Source organism: Maylandia zebra, linkage group LG18 (assembly GCF_041146795.1).
Source record: "Maylandia zebra isolate NMK-2024a linkage group LG18, Mzebra_GT3a, whole genome shotgun sequence".
Lineage (NCBI taxonomy): Eukaryota > Metazoa > Chordata > Actinopteri > Cichliformes > Cichlidae > Maylandia > Maylandia zebra.
The window spans coordinates 33078433-33100646 of record NC_135184.1 but is presented as its reverse complement, the minus strand read 5'-3'; the positions used below and the strand labels follow the sequence as shown (position 1 = coordinate 33100646).

At 40.2% G+C, this 22214-nt stretch overlaps 1 protein-coding gene and 1 long non-coding RNA gene across 2 annotated transcripts in view; one reads left to right on the top strand and one right to left on the bottom strand.

Annotated features, from left to right (window-relative positions):
• pappa2 (pappalysin 2) overlaps window positions 1-22214 on the top strand; it is a 92050-nt gene that overhangs the window by 68120 nt on the left and 1716 nt on the right. Inside the window, exons 23-26 of the mRNA XM_004565080.6 lie at window positions 621-753; window positions 910-1031; window positions 7847-7918; window positions 18752-18850. Of these exons, the coding sequence (XP_004565137.3) occupies window positions 621-753; window positions 910-1031; window positions 7847-7918; window positions 18752-18850 (426 nt within the window). The remainder of the gene's footprint in view (window positions 1-620; window positions 754-909; window positions 1032-7846; window positions 7919-18751; window positions 18851-22214) is intronic.
• Window positions 4317-22175, bottom strand: LOC143413771 (uncharacterized). Its single transcript, XR_013094387.1, has 3 exons — window positions 21833-22175; window positions 18319-18484; window positions 4317-4590 (listed from the first exon to the last, which is right to left on the bottom strand). It is a non-coding gene; the product is annotated as an uncharacterized LOC143413771 (long non-coding RNA).

Genomic DNA, 22214 nt, shown 5'->3' with positions numbered 1-22214 from the left:
CAAAAAAGGTTGGGGACCGCTGTTTTATGGTAAATGGCCTGTACTTGTATAGTGCTTTACTTAGTCCCTAAGGACCCCAAAGCACTTTACACGTTCAGTCATCCACCCATTCACACACTGGTGATGGCAGCTACATTGTAGCCACAGCCACCCTGGGGCGCGCTGACAGAGGCGAGGCTGCCGGACACTGGCGGCACCGGGCCCTCTGACCACCACCAGTAGGCAACGGGTGAAGTGTCTTGCCCAAGGACACAACGACCGAGACTGTCCGAGCCGGGGCTCGAACCGGCAACCTACCGAATACAAGACGAACTGCCAACTCTTGAGCCACAATCGCCCACTAGATCGCTACAACATCCTGATTTGGATTGGTGAAACTCACATCATTTTCGCTTACATGTGACATCGCTCCTAGGATTCAGCTCTGTGGAATAACTGAAATTCAGATTTCACATACAGTTTTGTTTCTTCTACAAATTCCTACAAACAGCCATGAACCTGTATTTCCACCAAGTATTTTGTTGCTATAGTGAGATTCATGTGTATACATGCAAAAATGCCCAAACTGGGACAAGTGTAGACTTTCCATTGTGGATTTTAATGCCTGTATTTGTTTCCAGATTGAAATTCGCTGCACTAAGGATGGAGAATGGACAGCAGAATTTGTCATGTGTCCCAATCTCCAGGGATCTTGTTCTGCTCCTCCAGATCTCAACTCTGTGGAGTACAGCTGTGACCATGGGATGGCTGTTGGTGAGTGTGACCTTTAGATTTTCATTCTTTCTGTGAAACTAAATGAAACCATATATATCCTTTTTGGCTTATCTGGATGGACACTACATTTTTTCTACTTTATTATAATTCTTAGACTTCTACATTATTGTGTTTCTCATTTTAACTTTTTTTTAGGTGCTGAATGCTACCCAATATGCATTATGGCTGTAGACTTGGACCTATATGACCCGGTGGTTCTGCCCAATGGTACTACAGTCAAGTCTTTGAAACACTGGATGGTTCCCAAAAAAGTTCAGGTGAGATACCTTTGGAGTAGAGTATCGGTATACTGGGGGAATGTTTTTTAATTAAAGTTCAACACATACCCAAACATGGAGTGTCCACATCCTTAAACAGGAGATCTTCTGGTCTTGTCCTCTACGTGCTGAAATGTTGTGATGAATGACGAAATGCTGAATTGAAAAAAGTTGTTTGTACTTTACTTTGCATGTCATCATTTTCCAAATCAAAGCAACCCAGATCCAAACCATAGATTTCTAGGATGGTAGATTTACCTACTGCCTCTTAGAGAACTACTTGATCCCAAGTGACGTCCCAGATTACATAACTTGACTAGTGTGACTAGATTTTTTTGGTTTTTCCAAGATCAGCAAAACAATATATGGTAACACGCACAATGTTGGGTTAAAATAGTTCCTTTCCATCATATTTCAGACGTGTTTATTTTCTCAAGAAAAAGTAGAAACTTTGGCACGATGTCACAAACTGGCTCAAGGTATGTGACAAAGAGGGAGTCCACACAAGAAGTTTACTCAAATAAGAAAATTTGTTGTTACTGGAAGGTTGATGCCAGGTAAAGTGGAAGTTAGTAGTCCTTCTGAACCAGCTTTTATAGCCTGGAAGGCCAAGGTGAGCTGGATCAGCTGACAACCCCTCCCTCAGCCAGCCAATAACCACCCAGTGTAGGCCAGGAGGTCCTTTGTAAATGTGACACCCCTCTTGCCGTCTCAATGTCACAACAGTAGTTTTTACAGCGTAGCTATTGTTTCTTAAATGCTGGTTTGAGATACAGTTTACCTGACTCACGCTTGATGCATATATAATATTCATACTTTCAAGGTTCATTGATTAATGTTGAACTGTGATCGCAACTTGCATAACTGGGTGCAGCTGTTAGGTTTTTATGATAAGTGATGAGCTTGGATGTGGTGAAAAATAACATGTTGTGATTGGTAAAAAATAACCACAACTGAGAAAGACATTGTGGTTTTTGCTATTTGGAAGCGCACGGTAGGTGTTACAAAACTGCTGTTGTTTTGCTCACTTGCTGCCAAGCGACTAGTCCAGAGCAGCGTGAAAGCTGATACGTTGACAAACAGTGCAGAGATTTTTACACAAAAACACCCATCAGGATGAATAATGTGTCCAAACATCTGGTGCACTTAACAAAAGCATGAAGTAAACTGAGCTACTGCTCCAGACTGATTCACCTTTAATGATAAGCACAAAAACTAAGATTGTTCATGGTTTGAAGCCAAGGAAAATAAAATGCTGAGCACTTGCTGCCATACATTTTGCATCAGAAGTCGCATGTCTTCTCTTTCTCACTTGTCCAGAGATAATATTATATCTCTGATTCCTCAGAGAGTCTTTTGCTACCTAAGTACTTGAAATCACACTCTTGCAACCCAAATTTTTGATCGGCTTTTTTGACAATAGTCTTCCCTATTATCATCAATCAATCAATCAAATCTTTATTTTGAACTTTTATGTAAGTAAGTGTTAATGCACATACAAAAACAAAAAAACAAAAGAAAACATGAAATCAAAGAACGCCTGGGGTCCGTTCTTAGTACCTCGCTTACTACATCCAAGATCAAATCATCGCGCTAACTTTGAGCTCGCCATTCCGGTTCTCCGAACACACCTGTTGTTGACGATTAGTACAGCTGGATGAAGTAATGTGAGATCACTGGGTGGCTTAACAGGGGCTATGCATCGATAGTAGAAACATTGATCGGCAACCCTTTGATTGGTCGGCGAAAATGTCGAAGGAGCGCGCTCAGTATTTTTCGGCAGCAGAGCAAGAACTCTTGATTGAGGGATTTCAGGAGTTTCAGAGTTTAATTAAAATGCAAGGGAACACTGCAAAGGCTGCAAAAGCAAGGAGAGAGGGCTGGCAGGAAGTTGCTGACAAATTAAACTCGTAAGTAATTTAATAATAACAATAATAATGGAGTGGATTGATATAGTGCTTTTCAAGGCACCCAAAGCGCTTTACAATGCCACTATTCAGTCACTCTCACATTCACACACTGGTGGAGGCAGCTACAGGTGTAGCCACAGCTGCCCTGGGGCAGACTGACAGAAGCCAGGCTGCCATATCGCGCCATCGGCCCCTCTGGCCAACACCAGTAGGCGGTAGGGTAAATTTATTATATTATATTACATTATATCCCCTTTCACATTAGAGTCACAACAGGACCCACTAGAACATGGGAACAAGTAAAAGTGAAATATAAGAATATTCTACAGAATGGTAATATTTATCACTTATATTGCTTTTAGTCTCTTGAAAAGAGACCCTGGAATACTCTGTTTGTTTGTTTATAACAGCAACCAAGAAAAGGGCAGAGCAAAAAAAGACAGGTGGTGGTCCTGCACCCCCTCGTCAACAAGTTGGTTAAGTGAATAATACCCTCACGGGAAAATCGATATCTCTATGAGCACACTGTCGCGCTGAGCTAAAGGATCCTGTCTATCCCGCAATATACGCTGAATTCTGAGAACTCTCCTTATCAATCTTGCACCTTCCGCAATGGGCTGCTCGCGTATACGTATTACTACTCTAAAATATGAATTACATCTGAAATAATCAAATACATGAAATAGAATGATTAATAGTACATTTCCCTTTTTTTAGGATATGACCTGTATGTATCTGTATGGAATCAATAAAAGGATCAAGTGCTGCATTATCTTTAGTTACATTGATAATATTTATTTATGGTAAAACAGTGGTAAAATATCGCTGTTGCTTTCGTATACATGAAGCGGACATACCTGAGTGGCCGTGATCTAATCCTGTTTACATAAAGTAAGCCTGCTCCCGAGCAGGTTTACGCTTACGGATCTGTTGCTATGACAGCAAGTCCCGGAGGAGCTTCGGAGAACCGAACGATCCAAGATCACGCGAAATCGTCAACAATCAAATCCAGCTAACTCACTTAGCGAGGTACGAAGAACGGGCCCCAAGATGCTAAACACATAAAGGCTGATATACACCATTGAGCCCTGCTCTCAAAAACTAACTGATATAACTGATATTATCGATTTAAGAAGTTAGTGCTGAAAGTTGAACATTTTTAAAACATGGTTAACACCATCTTTTGTCAGTAAGGAAAATGACATCGTGTGGTTGGTTAGTTACGGCTAATAGACTTATATTCGTTTATGTTAGCTAACTAGTGACAGAATTGATAACTCAGAGGAAATATTTGAATAGTACCTCTGGGCAAAACATACCCATCAGTGGAGGAGACTGATGGGTATGTTGAGAAAATGATATTCTTAAACAACTATTCAGTTCAATTCTGTTTTATTTACACAGCGCCAAATCACAACAGTAGTCGCCTCAAGGTGCTTTATATTGTAAGGTAGACCTTACAGTAATACATACAGAGAAAAACCCAACAATCACATGACCCCCTATGAGCAAGCACTTTGGCAACAGTGAGAAGGAAAAACTCCCTTTTAACAGGAAGAAACCTCCGGCAGAACCAGGCTCAGGGAGGGGCGGGGCCATCTGCCACGAGTGGGGGTTGGGGTGAGAGAGGAAGACAGGATAAAGACATGCTGTGGAAGAGAGACAGAGGTTAATAACAAGTTTGATTTAGTGCAGAGAGGTCTGTTAACACATAGTGAGTGAGAAAGGTGACTGAAGAAGAAACACTCAATGCATCATGGGAATCCTACAGCCTACACCAGCATAACTAAGGGAGGATTCAGCGTCACCTGATCCAGCCCAACTTTAGCCAAAAGGAAAGTTTTAAGCCTAATCTTAAAAGTATTAAAAAGAAATACATGTTCTGTGATTTATAAGCCGATATATATGAGTTTATTCATCCAACCATTCTTTTAACCACTTGTCCAGTTCAGCGTGAGTATCCAAGCTGTCATTTTACAACAAATGTGGTACACGCTGGAGATCGTCAGTCCAGAGCAAACACTGAGTGATATTTGGGTTGCTAGGTTAGGTGTAAACCTAACCTAGCAACATGAATGCCTTTGGATTTTGGGTGGAAACTAGTACCCAGAGAGAACTCACACAGCTACAACGAGGCCCCACACAGAGTAACAGTAGCTAAAAAGCTATGCAGCTATCATAAGCAATACATTTGTACACATTTTTGCATTTTTAAATAGTAATAGTTGAAGAGGAATTACCCTTTTTTTTTTCTACATTCAGGTTTCAACTCCTCAGTCATGAAATTTTAGATTTGAGATCTTTTTGGTGGCTTTAAGTGTTCATTTAAAGTCCTAAATTGAGACCATAACATGTGCTCAAAAGTAATATGTTGCAGTGTGTTTAGTTAGTAAAGAAAACACAGAAATATCAGTTTAATTTTCAACAGAAACCATTTCAAGTGGTCTGTAAGTAACTGAGAGTGTCTAAAAATTAATCTCTGTCAAACTGCAGCTGACATTTTCCAAATTCATCATAGAATGAGCTAATGTGTTTCATATCAGGTATCTGATTGAATCACTGGCAAGATAGTATCTTTAGGAGTTTTTTAGAAAACATTTTTATTCCCAGCTGCATCAGCTAATCACCCAGCAAAATTCACTACATGTGTATGCGACTGTGTCCGTTATCATTCAGGACTTGTTGGATTACTGGAAATCGCAGGCAGATAGTGAGAGTAAAGGTTCCAGTTGACGTCAAGCCTTTTAGGAATTACACACATTTCTCATAGTGTATACACAGTGTATACAAGTCGCCATGAAAAAAAACAACTTGGAATGTCAGCTCATGGGTCTGAGTTACAGGGTTGTTTTGCTTCAAAGGCGGGTCATGTTACTCAATCTTAGGAGTCGCTTCTACGTTAATGCTGTTGCAAACAGTGCTCCAGTTTCGTCTTACTTTTGGGTGGTCAGTCAGCCCACCAGCCAGTTTTTCCGCCCTTGCCAAGGTCAAATAGTTGGATTGAGGTCTGGTTTCTTACGCCATATCTCTGACACTGCCTTGTGATTTTGAGGGATTGTGTTATCTCAAGTACTTCGGAATCAGGTCTCCGTTACTGGGTCAGGGTGCACAGAAAGTCACAGGGGAGGATCCACTTTCTCTGTCCATATTTGTTAGTTAGTCAGTCTGCTGTCTACTAACCACCTTGTAAATTCTTTGGGTCAAAAAATGGCAGAAGACCACAGCCTCACCCAAAATTAACCGCAAAATATTGACTTTTGCATTTCCTTAAGTTGTACAAAAACATGATTTTTCTCGCATGACAAATACTTCAAAAAGACAACAAATATTCATAATGTACTGCACATGTCTGTGAAAACAATAGGATATCTATGGCTTCCAGTCAGAATGAATGCAAGATGTAGTTTTATTCATTTTTATACGGTTCAAGGCAAGCGAGGAAAATTGACTTCCTGCGAAGACAGTAACTGTAATCTGACTACAATATTAGGAATGGAATTTCATTGTAAGCACACAGGGGCCAGGTTTTACACACTGTGCTGTTTTCTTGTGCTTTCTTTAAGTCATCCATAGGTCAAACGCACAATTTTGCACACAAGACACTAAAATAATATTAACGAGTAGGATTCCTTTCATCATGCTTTAGCCAACTACTGGTCACTCTAAAACGGATTAATTCTCATCTAACCCCAACTTTTTAGACGGCATCCAATAATAATCTAATCGTTGCAGTGACATGCGGTCATTTTTACGAAAAGGGAAGCAGAGACGATGACTGACTTCATGTCAGAACATGCTGTAAAGCTCTATGCTCCAGTGTAAGAGTCTTACCTGAGAGACAGTTCTCAACATAATAACGCTGATAACACAACAGTCATGTTACCAAGCCCGATACAATATCAATGAAAAATAAAGGTGGTGTATTAGTGAAACAGCTGGTCAACCATGGGATTAACGTGACAGTGCTGGTGAGGTTCTGCACAAGTTCAATTTGATAGTTTTATTAAACTGAGCACGACAGGCACTGATCTCCATCATGAAGGCTTTCTTTGCTAATGTGCTTCTCTACATTACACATTGGCTTCGGTGGTTAGTAAGAGAAAACTGATAAAATTATTAATCACATGGTGCTTTTTTACTTGCTGATGCTTACTTTTACTCCCGACAATGTGAAGAGTAACTGATCTCAGAACAGTGAAAGCAGAGCCAGCAGCAGTTTGTCTAGCATGCTAGTCACCCCTTAGCTTTCCATGATATTACATAGGCTTATCTAAAATGCACATCCACAAACAACAAGAAAAAAGGTCTTGTAGTTTATGAGGTATTGTTAACGGGGCATGGATACTGATATTAAATAAACCAGTTATGCTATAAATTTCAATAGAGTCACAGAGAAGCAGAGTTAAGTGTGCTTAAGAGACAGTAACCACCTACAGCTACAAGATAGCAGTAATGTAAAGGATGGTGCAAAGATGCCAGTAGCATTGTGACAGTGTTGTATTTGAGGTAAAAGCAGAGAGACACTCTAACTTGGGTCCGGTTAAATTGATGTCCAATTTAGGGCTTTACTAGTCAAGTATTGCCTGCCCTGCTTGCCCTGATGGAATGCCGCTGAATAGTAGTAGTCTCAAAAAATCACCGTTACATAGTCATTCCACAAGATCCATCAAATTCAGTCATAGAAGTCGCACTTCTCAACAGACAACAAAGTGGTTTTCATATTCAAAATGTGTATCAGACACTCAGTGACACCCTTCCTTTGGAGGTCAACTGAAACTCAAAAACATTGCTATAAAAATGTTTTTGTTTCTAAGTGTAGTATTATTTTCTATGCCAAAGACTGCAGCGATCCATTTCCTGTGGCTGCATTGCTTCACTAATGTTGTTGTGTGCTTTGTTTCCCAGAGCATAGTCTGCACAGGAATGATGAAGTGGTACCCTGACCCTCAACACATTCATTGCATCCAGTCCTGTGAGGTAAGCTTAGAAGCAGCCAGGCAGTTCTGAATTAAACTTGGACATTTGAAGTAACTCTTTTCTTTTTCCTCCAATCTACTGTGCGTAATTCTATTACACACACTTGTCTTTGGTAAAGTATCAGTGAAATTCTATCTGAACATAGTGCGTCTCAAATGTGCTTTCACATGCTACGAAAGTGTAAATATCAGAAGGATCTCATTTGGTTTTGCCCATATCTCAGCACTCTGTTAGTGCTGAGATATGGGCTAATAAATCCTAAAAACAACTGCACATTTTTGGGCATAACCACATTAAATTTACTGTCTCAGACGGAGCTTTCCAGTAATACAAAACATGAAGCAAAACATGCCGTATCCCTGTTGTCATCACTACTCAAGATACTAGAGCCAGTGTGTGATGTGCTTCATTTTCATGATGACAAATCACAGGCAGAAACTGATGTTCTCACACTTTACAAGAATCCCTTTCAAATCTGGCCAAAGAAGCTTATTTTTCCAAGGGGTCCTGGCATTGCCAAATGGTGGATTGCCTGCCAAGCCTAATGGATTATCTGAAAAAGGAAAATAAATTAATCACTGGCTTATGCTAGATTTAGAGTCATTATTTAGGCAGACTCAAAGCTTAGTTTAAAAGCAGTCTACAACAAAGATTTTAAAACAAAGACAATTTTCCAGTAAATCTACGTATATTTGCAAAACATTAGTTAGAATTCTTTAATTGGGTACCTTTAATATTTCACTGTACATTATTTAGCGGGCTTTGTCATATGCTGGTGGCTAGGAATTCAATACAATAAAAAGGCTAAGCATCGTGCACAAATAGTTCAATTAAATTCAATTCAGTTTCATTTATACAGCGCCAAATCACAACAACAGTTGCCTCAGGGCGCTTTATATTGTAAGGTAGACCCTACAATAAAACATACAGAGAAAAACCCAACATTCATATGACCCCCTATGAGCAAGCACTTTGGCGACAGTGGGAAGGAAAAACTCCCTTTTAACAGGAAGAAACCTCCGGCAGAACCAGGCTCAGGGAGGGGCGGGGCCATCTGCTGCGACTGGTTGGGGTGAGAGAAGGAAGACAGGATAAAGACATGCTGTGAACGAGAGACAGAGATTAATAACAAGGATTGTAATCGTGTCAAACTGAAACGGAATCAGCAACACAAATATAGTCCCCATGATGTTATGCCCTCGGTAAAAATACAGAGATTTACACGTCTCCAAACTACACCACTCAGAAACCATTTTAAATATTCCCTAAAGTAACATTCTTCTTCCTTTTGATTATTCCCGTTTTTTCATTTGGTTTTTAATATGTTAATTACGGAGCATTTTCTTTTACTTGTTGCATCTATTTTGTCTTTAATTTCAAGAGGCTGCTACTAATGCGACTGCTTTGACATTAATGTGACAAATCAATAAAACCGGAACTTTTCTGGATCTGTAAATGTCCAAGTCAACAAAAAGTAAAATTTACATGTGGTAGTTCATTTAAGCTACACTGTAAAAAAAAAACTGTAATATAAAAGTATTTTACTGTGTATTTTACAGTTTTGTACTGTTCTTCTAAAATATCATTAAATTTACATAAATAGACTGATTTTACATTTCAAATGTAAATTAAGGTAAAATCACTGTAAATGTAATAAAACATTTACAGTGATTCCTATAAGCTTGTGTTACATCACATAAGTATTATTATCATTGCAATTTAGGGCGATCGTGGCTCAAGAGTTGGCAGTTCGCCTTGTGATCAGAAGGTTGCCGGTTCGAACCCCGGCTCGGACACTCTCGGTATTGTGTCCGTGGTCAAGACTCTCCGCCTACTGGTGATGACCAGAGGGTCATATGGCAGCCTCGCCTCTGTCAGTCTGTCCCAGGGCATGCAATCCATTATTATTTAAACCAACTGTTAACTGTATATTTCTGTACATTTATGTATTATGATTCATATTGCCACATTCATTGACCTTGTTTATAGGTAATTTCATTGTTTGATCACGTTAAAATGTTCCTAATTTAATGTCTAAAAGCGCTTGGAAAAGGCATTTTTCCATAGCATTACATTTGAATTCAACAGTTCAATCTTTCAAATAACGGACAGATATTTGTGAAATCATGATACATTTGTGAATGTATTTTAACAATCTAAATATGCATATGTACAGACAGATACATTTAATAATCATGAAAATTATGTTTTATTACATTACAGTGATTTAACGTTAATTTACATTTGAAATGTGAAAGCAGTCTATTTACGTAACTTTAATGATATTCTAGAAGAACAAAACTGTAAAATGCAGTAAAATACTTTCATATTAGGATGTTTTCCTACAGTGCAGCCATACCTGCGAGCTTGTGGTTGTTAGTTCACATTCATTGGCCGATGCTTAGCGTCATGTGTCCCAACATCCAATGGCATGTCACATTGTTTTCATGGCCACACCCTAACCCCAGGTGCAGAGGCCTATTTCTGTTCAGGAATGTTGGGAATACTTTGAGATTTATATTAATTGCAATTCCTAGCTCTACATTTATTTTTTTAAAATATATAATTAGCACAGCGTGCAATGTTTTATATGTTTTTTTTTTGTTTTTATTCCTATTAATTATATTTTCACATGTTACCTCTGAATTATTGAATCAGACCTAGATGACATGACATTTTCAGCACAATTATAATTCAAATACTCCTTTAATTATTGATTATTCTCATTAATTTTCGATCATTTTATATATTTTTCCATAGTATTACATTTGAATTTAACAGATCATTCTCTCACATAACAGACAAATATTTGTGAAATGATGATACATTTCTGAATGTATTTTTACAATCAAAATATGCATGTGTACAAAAAAATATATTTAAAAAACAAGTAAATTGTGTTTTACTATATTTACAGTGATGTTATGTTATTTTACCTTTGACATGTAAAATCACCGTCTACTTATGTAAATTTCATGATATTCTAGAAAGACAGTACAAAACTGTAAAATATACAGTAAGATACTTTGACATTACTATTTTTTGGAACAGTGTACCTTTCAAACTGGTTAGTATTTAGTAGTAGTTTATTTGTTCTGACATAATCAACACAGTTGATTAGGTGATGCCATGTGTCTAAGGCCACTGTAGCATAACTATAGAAAGACTTGTGACCTGTAGTTTGTATTCTAATTGAAAAGTGGTTTAATGTGCAATTTAGCATGCATTTCAGTTCACAAATACTGTAGCAATGACAGTAAATCACCTAAATTCATAAAACCAGAGAGTTTTTATTTGGCATTCGCCTTCTTGGTTCAGAAAAGGCTGGAACTACTGATGGAACACATAAACTGTTGATGTCTCATGGTATTAAAATATTCTTCCCACCTGCCAGCACTTCATTTTCCCCTTCCACCTTCCCGTGAATGTTGCTAGGCAAAACAGTTGCTTATAGCCCACTCCTCCATGACAACACTGTAAATTATACCAGACCACATGTGCTGCATATGCTCTATGCTCTCATCCAGATGCCATTGCACCCTCTTTGCACCTTGCCTCTGTTTCCACTCTTTCTTAAAACCAACATAGACATCCCGTGCAACTACCATACCAAAACTGTTATATGTAATGTTTTATCTACCTTTCAGTCCCATAAAAGGATTACATCACAGAAAAAGACATGTCTTCACCGAGATCATAAGAACAAAGACTGTAGTAAGAGTGTGCAGCCAGAGAAATGCATTGACTTATGCATGACTTCATATAAGGCATTTAGGCACGGAGGATAGAATCCATCTGCTGAAAACATTTGGTAGATGGTCACAGTGCTCCCCTTCATCTCATCATAAAATGCTGTACAGTATCTTTAAAATCAGTAGTAAGGTACAGCTAATGAAGGATTAAATGATTAAGCAAAACATGGATTAGGTATATCTGTGTTTTTGTCATTTAACAATAGTTCTGCATAAACAGACAGACCTCCTGTGAATGAGTGTTATGATCTGTGCAAGATGCAAGCTATACTATAAGTGTGACAGTGGAATATACAGGCTTCTTTACAGTTGCCAGGTAATAGCTAAACATGTGGTAATGATGTGATTATAAATGGACTGCATGTAAACTTATCTTTCAGAATAATCTACGTTCTGCTCAAAATACTTTTTTTAAATGAACATATCAAATACCTGTTGCACTACATAGAATTATCCATCCATCCATTGTCTGCCACTTACTCAGGTTTGGGTCATGGGGGCAGGAGTCTAAGCGGAGAAACTCAGACTTCCCTGATCCAGCTGGGCACCGAGTCCTTCCCAGGCCAGCTAATAGTATAATCTCGCCCGTGACTCCTGAGTCTGCCCTGGGTTCTCCTCCCGTTAGGACATGCCCGAAATACGTCCCCTAGGCGATGTCTAGAAGGCAATCTAATCAGATGTTTGAACTGGTTCCTGTCAATGTGGAGGAGCAGCAGCATCCAAAATGACCAAGCTCCTCATCCTGTCTCTAAAAGACAGCTCACGAAGCTAATTTCATTCTTTGGCCACTACCCAGAGCTTGTGACCATAGGTGAGTGTAGGGACATAGATTGACCAATAAATCAATAACTTTGCTTTTACGCTCTTTTTTTTAAAGCAAAGCTGTATAAAAGAATTTTACAATCTTAACATCAGAAAAACAGCCACCTCCCAAATATACATACCTTTAAAACAAAGACCAAAGAAGCATCAAACAAAGAGTAAAACTCCCTGAACTGTCCTACCTGGCAGAAGAAATCTTTTCTTCTCTGTTAGTGAGTCATATGGAGAAGAGAAAGGGGGAAACAGTTTTCAGAAGGATGTGCAGTGACTGGGGTCAGGCCATGTAAAGAATGATATAAATTCCTGGTAGGAAATTAAAAAAAAAACAATCATATAATATACTGCTGCTTGACAGCAGAGGGTTTTCTAGAATTCATACCTGTGTTATATAAACTTGGGTGAAGAGCTTGTCAGGTGTGGATGACTACTCAGAATATTCGTGTAAGTGAGGTTTGGGATTGGCTGCTTCTGCTTTTTATGCCTGTTTCTTTTACACTGATTGGAGTGGAGTTAAAGATAATACACAAACCAGCTGACCTTTTAATTACCCGTACGGGACTGAAGTGGATAGCCAGTTCTTGCTGTTTTAATATTATTCCTGGGTCTGTGTGTTTCTTGTGATCACAAGATATTTTCTGCCTGGAAGGGAATGTAAATACTAATTAACCTCAGCATGAGCCCTGGCCTCCAAATTAACCTCATCTGGGCAAAGTGTGGGGTCTGCTTATTTAAACAGTTTTCAGCAAGGAAGGACAAGCATGGGAACGCTGACAAAATCCAGAATAAAGGTCAGAGCTGGAAATTTCAAATTAAACTTGCCATTAGGCTAAGCAACTTTTTGTCATGAAGGTTATTCAGAGATTTACATACAAGCTGTGATTGTAGTGAAACATCTGGTGCAATTACTGGTAAAGTATTTACTTAGAGACAGAACAATTAAATAGATTTATTTTTGTCCGTGGCCATTTAGTCAGAAAAGGCAAGGGGATTTGTCAAGTAGGGAGTTCTTTGAAGTGAAGAGAAATATCCAGAAATCTTCTCAGCAGCTGCTCTCTCCCCCTGCGCAGGTTAGGTAAAAGTCTACTGTTAGTCTTTGAAATATCTCCATCAGCTCATCAGAGGAAACCAAAACTATCTTTGGCACTCAGCACTTATTTTCATATTGTTGGCACGTCAGGCCCTTCAAGCCCTTAAGGTTCAGTGGAAAACATTAAAAAGACTTTCATCATCGCGTTTAAGATTCTGTGTAACTTTCATTCCAGAAAATTGCGTGCCACTCCAAAGTTTCTCCAGCAGGACTCCCACACTGGCCAAGGCATTGCAAAAAACTGTTTACACTAAAGGTATTCTAAGTAACTTAAAGCATATCAGTCATCAAATTATGTCCATCTACTTTATTTATCCTAGGTCAACAATGTCAAACCAAACCTAGATTGCTAAATTGCTTTGAAGAATCTTTGTAGTCATCATTTTTACTTCATCACAGTGATTCAGCAGGACTGTAAACTGGATATAACACTTTACTCATCTCTGCCGCATTCACACCTTATGTACTCTAAGGCTATATTACTGTGTTTATCATGTTGGTATATATCCCTATTTACTGTAGTGTAACTTTAGGACCGCATCAAAATCACTTAAAGCTTTCCCTTCCATATAGTTACAATTATTTAATTGCTACGACTTGCCAGTGCAAGGTTTGCTGTTTAGCAAAATAACAATTAATGCAAGGTGAGTTTATATTAGAGATGGCACGATACCACTTTTTTTATGTCCGATACCGATACCGATATCATAAATTTGGATATCTGCCGATACCGATATGAATCCGATATAGTGTTTTTTAATCAACAAAACTGTTTTTTAAAATATCTTGCTGCATTTTGCAAGTCTGCAAGTTCATACTCAAGTTTAAAACAACAACTACACTAAAGCTATTCTGTTATACCTGTATACAAAAAAAATATTTCATAGTTCAGCAATACTGATCAATCTAATAAACTTAGACCTACACCATCCTCCCTATTCTGGTATTTTAAAGAGTACTTAGCGTAAATATTAAGCAACCTAACTAATAGGGTTCCAACTCCCAGCAACAACAAAAATAAATAAATAAAAAATAGGGAACCACCCCTCACGCGCCACCTCATGATGCTTAATCGACATAATCAACCTTAATTTGATGCAGTGTGAAAAAAGAAGCACAGAAATCAATTATTTTTCAAGAAATATTAAATAGATTCAACATCTTTCTTCAACAAAATTGCAGACTGCACAGATGGTACCTTCCCAAAGTAAAAAGTACTATAGCTTACTAGGGTATATATATTAGACTTAATAGTCACTATGTACAGTAATTGACTTCTATTCATTTTACATCAAATTAAAACTTTGGGTGTCAGATAATTATTTATTAAAAGCTCGACATTTTAAATGAGAATAAGAAAGAAAAGTATGTCTTTGTGCCCCCTTTTCCCTGTTAATGCCCTATCGGCCCCCCTGGCTAAACTTTGCTAGATCCGCCCCTGCACAGTTACCAGCGTCAGCTACGTAGAAAAAGATCCTCGAGTAGAAAGTAATAATAAATAAATTCTAACAACAGCTGATCAAGCTTAAACGTGCTGCTGTTGTTCAGCCGCTGGTTTCCTCTTTCTGGTGCAAAGTGGGCCAAAAACAAACGAGAGACAGACTCGCGACAGAAAAGCCGATCAGCTGATCATTTAAGCAGTTTCATGATTGAAGTAGCAGCCGGAGAGTGAGAGGCAGTCGCTTGTTAAGCTTAACGTGGGAATGCTTTACAAACATTCAGAGATGGACTTACACACTTGCTTTACTTCTCTCGGGGATAACTTTGTCGGAGATGAAATGCCAGGTTGCTAGCGAAGCTCCACATGCTATCCAGACCACCGACAGGTCCCGCATGCCACAGCCGCTCTATCACGTGATGCATACTGCTCCGACGTGCTAACGTTCTGAGGCGAGTTACGGCGTGTTGCAAGTTTTGTGAGGTGCTTTCGTGATATTTAATGGATCGGATTACATTTTTTATTTTTCTCCGATATCCGATCCAGTAATTTAGGTCAGTATCGACCGATACCGATACGTAATATCGGATCGGTCCATCTCTAGTTTATATAAGAGTTTATTTGTAGTAATCAATGCAAAAATGGTCATCTTGAGAAATTATGCCAATGGACCAAGGTAGCGCCAGGGTTTCTACAAAGATATGCAAAAGGTTGCACTCTAATGAAACAGAAACCACATCTAACAACAAGGACTTGAAGTCACCATCCATGGAAAACAGAAATGGGAGCCTGGAGATAACTGAAGATGACTGCACTCATATTTGGGAAGGCCAGGCTAACGCCCAAATGATGTTATTGCGTTCTGCCTGAAGAACAAACTTATTTTTGAAGTCTGCAACTTTAAAAGGAAGGCTTTTCAGGCATCGGATAAATGTTGAAGCCAGAGTGGTAGATCAAGGGCAGACTGCTTTAATACAATATTAATATGCTATTCAATAATTTTCACAGGACAAAGAGGTGACAGAAGATCACAGAGGGCACCGCTTTTTTTGTCACTTTATAAAATCTCTGACAAACTCACAGCTTAGCATGCCTTACTATAGTGGTTTTACAGTTATTGTGCACTGTAAACACTCCTAGGAGTGAGACAAAATTTCAACACAACCGTTTTCCCGTCTGTGTGAAACAGCCTGTGACATCTCATTAGTTTGTTTTATTGTATTGTAAGAGGCAAAGACATTTACCAACCAGCTTGTAGCATTGCAGCATTTGATTATGCCGTGTGAGATTTCTTTTGCTTTACAGTGCCCTCTAACATGCATCCATACCCTTTCCATATGCTTTCGCAAAATCCAATTTTCTTGTTCCCTTTGGTTCAGATCTCTTTTTAGCATCTTCAGCTCCGCCCCCTGTCCAGGTTATGCTTTTAGAAAAGGTTGCTTTGCTGTACTCTCTACAGCTCCCATTTCTTGAGCCAGTGGGTTGTACTTCTAGTTAGTGGTTTGGTTTATGTGTTATTGTATCCTTGCTGTTCTAAAGAGCTTGGAAAGAAAAGCATCTGGACTTCTTTAAGATGCTTGAAGACGTTTCACCTCTCATCTGAGAAGCTTCTTCAGTTCTAAGGTCACATGGTGGAGAATCCTACATTTAAGTCCTGGGGGAGTGTCCCCCAAAAGTCAATGTGTGAAAACGGGTGTAGGTCACAATTAGCCCAGGTTTTTGGGTGAACCCGCTGTGAAACCTAGCCCCACCCTATCATGTGATTTCCTGAGGTCAGATGGCCCAGGGTGTGAGTGGGTGTTACGGTGTCGGGGACATAGATGCTTCTTTCTCTCTTCTTTCAAACCATCTGTCCTCTCTGTCCAAAATGTGAACATCCTCGAAAGAGTGTCCTTTATCCTTAAGATGCAGATGGACTGCTGAGTCTTGTCCTGTGGAGGTGGCTCTTCTATGTTGTGCCATGCGCTTGTGAAGTGGCTGTTTGGTCTCTCCAATGTAGAGGTCTGAGCATTCCTCGCTGCACTGTACAGCAAACACCACATTGTTAAGTTTGTGTTTTGGCGTTTGGTCTTTCAGGTGAACCAGTTTCTGTCTGAGCGTGTTGCTGGGTCTGAAATACACTGGGATGTCATGCTTGGAGAAAACTCTCCTGAGTTTCTCTGATACACCGGCTACATAGGGGATGACAATGTTGTTGCGTCTGTCCTTCTTATCCTCCCTCGCTGGTGTCTGGTCTTCTTTTCTGTGCATCTTTGCTGACTTTAAGAACACCCAATTAGGATATCCACATGTTTTAAGAGCCTCCTTTGCATGTGTGTGTTCCCTCTTTTTTCCTTCATTCAGGCTTAGAGGGAACATTTTCTACCCGGTGTTGTAAGGTCTTGATTACTCCAAGTTTGTGTTCCAGAGGGTGGTGGGAGTCAAAGAGGAGGTAGAAAGACAAACTCAGCCAAGGAAATCACATGATAGGGTGGGGCTAGGTTTTACAGCGGGTTTACCCGAAACCTTGGCCGATTGTGACCTACGTCCGTTTTCGCATCTTGACTCGTGTGATTAGGCAGAGGATCAACAGGGGGTTCATGACCCTTTTGAGGGACACTCCCTAGGACTTAAATCTGGGACTCCCCACCATTTGACCTCAGAACTGAAGAAGCTTCTCGGATGAGAGGTGAAACATCTTCAAGCAACCTAAAGATATCCAGACGTTTTTCTTTCCAAGCTCTTTAGACTACGATGACCTGGATGACTGAGAACCTTCACAGACATATCCTTGCTGTTAATCAGAGACTTTGTTGTATACGCTCTCATAATTCCCACCATTCCCAACTGTTAGAATGGACTGAGGTTCTGTTTGACAGAAACTCTGGGTTATTTTTAGTGGAATTGAGTGCCTACAAAGTATTGAGACGGTAAAAGAGCAATTCATCATTATATATATGGTTGTAACAAAGTCTCATGGCACGCCTGAACCTTAATTGTTGGACGCCACCACCAACACTATGTTCAGTCTAATTTTGATTTTCTGTTATTCAGATATGCAGGCAGACCATTCTAACCTGCGTCCAGCTGACTGCTTACTCAAGGCCCAGCTAAAAGTCACCTACCTAAGCTAGCTAATAATGTTTGCACATGGCATATTCCATAGCAGCAAAGCCAAGAAGTCATGCATCTGTTAAATCAACAGAACTTTAGCTGTTGTATTCAGTAACCACAGATGTAATCATCTTTGACGTAAGAAGCCATCTTTAACTGTGATTGAGATTTCTTTATGTTTTGTGTGACTGTGGTTTATTTAACCTACCTTGGGAAGTGCTTTGCTGGTACAGTCACATGCCCACTTGTCCACTGAGCTGAACACCCAGACCTATCTCGGTCAGTAGACAGCAATCATCCTCTTTCATTAGTTACCCGGTTTCGTGAGCTTTGCCAGAGCTGCCAGTGACCACAAGATGGATTTCCTGGTATGCCTGAATATACAAGTTGAATTGGCCTCTGATTATTCAGCACAAGTGTTTATTTTGATTCCTTGATATTTTGTTTCATGGAAATATGTCCCAAACAACTTAATTGTGTGGCAGTGTGTGCCACTAAGTAAAATTCTGTTTTCTGGGAAGATGCTGAGTCATTTTTTTTGGCATTCCCGGTGTTTCATGTTGTGCAAGGTAAAATTCATATTTGGGGAAGGATTATTTCTCCAACCATAACAGTGTTTCTTGTTTGTAACTTGTGTCTAGCCTTTTGGAGGGGACGGCTGGTGTGACACCATAAACAACAGGGCCTACTGCCAGTATGATGGAGGAGACTGCTGCCCATCTACACTCTCCACCAGGAAGGTACACAAACACACTTTTCCAGAGCCACACAAGGAGACACACATCAATTTCAGTTGCTTTGATACAATCAGGTTTAATTTGTTTATGCTATTTATTATTGTTATCATTATTATTATTATTTGTTGGGTCATTTTTAATAAACAGAACCTTCAATCTACTGTAAAAAAAAGTGTTATTTGGCTTCCTCATTTTCAATGAAGATGGAGCTTAGAAGCTGAAGGCAGATTCTTCCTGTTTGCAGTAGTAGAAATCTGTGTCTTTTGGCACGAGCACTGTGCAGGAGACTTCTGCTAAGCAAACAAGCACAGATCCCTGCTACTTTCCCCTTGCTCCTGTTAACGACTGCGCCTATTTAGTCTCCCTCATCTGTATTTTAAACAACGGAGGAGACTAGCGGCACAAGCTTTTCCAGTCAAATTGTAAATAAGCAGGTTTTCATCACGCTGCTACGCTGTTTTCACACCTTCGACATGAAGCGATGGACGTCGGCACAGACTTGGGCATGAAGCGCAAATTTCACCGTATTATTTAAGCTGTGTTCCAAAATAAGCTCTGAATGTAAACGTCTCTGGTTTCAATTTTAATGTGTGATGCAGGCGTGTAACATAGATGGCATTTTAAAATGGAATTTTCTGTTGGGCTTGCAAAGGATCCCCTGCACGTCCCTCTATTTGAGGAACACGCTGGCCGTCTTTGTTTATTCATCCTAACATACTTGCCCTGGTGACAGCTCGCTCATGCTCGTTACGAGATGCAAACGTATCGCGTTACACTAATTGCGCTAAATGATTGCTGTATATATTAAGTGGCTAAGAGGAATGGTATGAATAATAATGAGTTAGCCCAGGTCAGCCTGTGGTGGAAACCAGGCCACATAAACACATCTTTTTCCCCTTATTTTTCTGTGCTTTCATGAGAACTTCTCTCCCCTGTTGACATTTAGGAAGTCACTTACTCCCCAGCTCTCCCACCACCGTCAAATATACTCTGTTTGGCTACTGTAAAGCCACATATTCCTGACACTCTTTGAGGGGGCCCTGCCTGTTAATTCATATGGCCTACAGTTGGCTGAACCTCCGCTGTCTCCTTTATGTCCGCAGCACGCCATGACTCACTGGCAGCTCCTTCTTAAATGGAGGAGTTCAGCGAGTCTGCAGCTGCCGTCATAATAAATGAGCTGCCAGACTGCCACTAACTGCTCTTTTACAGGGAAAGGGAGAGGTGGAGGGTATAAGTGTGGGAGCAGCGAGGTGTCTGACGGTCTGCGGTTTCCTCGGCCACTGTAAAACAGCAACTCAGCAAGCGGGGGTCGTTTCAAGGAAGTGAACTAAACAGCCATGAGAGTGTGCATCCTGACTGCCGCGGCTCCAGCAGGGTGATGGAGCAAGAGGGGGGGTAATGAAGGCTCAGCCTTTTTCCAGAACTCTCTGTTTCTATGGGGCTCGATGTATGCAGGTGTAGGCAATTACAGGTTTTTAACACAGCGTGACCCACATTGCTTATTTTCACTGCCGCCACACACAAAAAGCCTGGACGTTCATGACATTTCAGTATTATTAATCATTCAACATAAACAGATAATGTTGATAATGTTTAGATTGTTCTGCAGCTGTGGCCACTGTGCATATCTGAAATACTTGATATACTTTGAGTCAATAGTCATATGTGATGTTGTTTGGTTTTATCCCGTGGGGCCTAGGGCTGTTCGATATAACGATATCTATCGGATATAAAAACATCTATCGTTTCATTTTACACTATCGTTTATTTCGTGGTGTCGCAAAATAAACTGTTTACGGCAATATTGTTTCATCGTTCTGATGGTCACTGTAGTGGCTATATTAATTTCCTAAAGTTCTCTCTTTCTCTTATATTTATCTTATACTTCTCTTATACTATATCTTATATAGTATATAACCACACTAAGGACGGACAAGCCTTTGTTTTTATGCGTTGTCGTTAGCAACAACGACGGTAAAACCACGGCGTGTCCGCTTGTTCCACATAAACCTTTCACAATAAAGCTCAAGATCCTGTTGAGACTTTTCAAAATAAACTGAATCACGTGAAAGATGCAGAATATTTACGGATGAGAAGTAAAAACGAGCCGCCAGGTGCTAAAAAATAAACCTTAGACTCAAACGTTAGAACAGGCTTTTCCCCGCAGCACGCCGTGTAATAAATACTCACAAAGAAAACGGCGCCGTTACAGCTTATGTCTAAAAATGTATCGTTTCATGCATCGGTTACAACACTCGACTCCAGCTACATGACACACAGCTGGAAACACTTCAGGTCGAGCTGCTCGAGATTCACAGCATTTACAGAAAATGTTACATTTTTGTGATTTATATCGTTATCGGGACGATAGATGTCTTAATATCGGGACATGAGATTTTGGTCATAACGCACAGCCCTAGTGGGGCCAGCTGACTCCTTTTCAAGGAGCTGGAATACTCGAGATTTGAATCAGGTAAGACTGAATGATTGGGCAAAAGGGAAAAGTTACGATGTGAGCTGCCACATCATCTGTCGAAACACTCACGCTTCCGTTAATTTAACAGGAGTGTCTGTTTTTGTCCAACAAGTGGCCAAACCAGAAAGGGCTGTGGGGCTGCTACACGAAACGTTTTCGTCACGCGGGTTTTGTTCACGAATAGGTTTCGGCAAACAGCAGGAGGCATCTCTCAAACACAGACTTGGCTTTTGTTTGTGTGGATGAAGTAAAAAAAAACAACAGGCTCGTTCTCTCCATCCAGAGCTTGTTAGGCTTTCTTTCTGTCAAGATGAAGCTGTTAGGGAAACATTTAATGGTCGTGCCAGCCCGGCTTAAATGCGAGTGCTGGCATTTGAAGTGAAGCTTGCTCTTGTGCAGCGCTTTGAGAGCCCTCAGCGAAAGTATCACCCTGCCGTCAGGGTCCAGAAATAGGTGCAGTCAGCAGTGAAGGCTGACAAACTGCTACCTACAACTCTCCTTCTTACCTTTGCTCATTTTCTCCCTCTGTCTTCTACACTTTTCTCTCCCCTGCCTTCTTTCGCTCCGTCTTCCTCTCACTCCTCTCTGAGAGCGAATGTTTACATTTCTTGCAACAGACTGCTTCACGGGGCACCAGAGTTTATTTTGCAACCTGTGGTGATGGCTCGCTTCCTAGACAAGAGCTGGCAGCCTCTCGTTGTTGATTCGTAACATGTGTTCATCCGTTCACCTCCATGGCGGTGCGTTCTGCCCTCCTTTCCCATCCCCCCCGACCCTCAAGGTTTTTCTTGCCGTTCAAAGGCCACGTTGAACCATTTGACATGCGCTTTATCGGCCTCAGGGGGGCTGTTGGAGCGCTCTTCGAAACTGTGAAGAAATGCAGCAAGT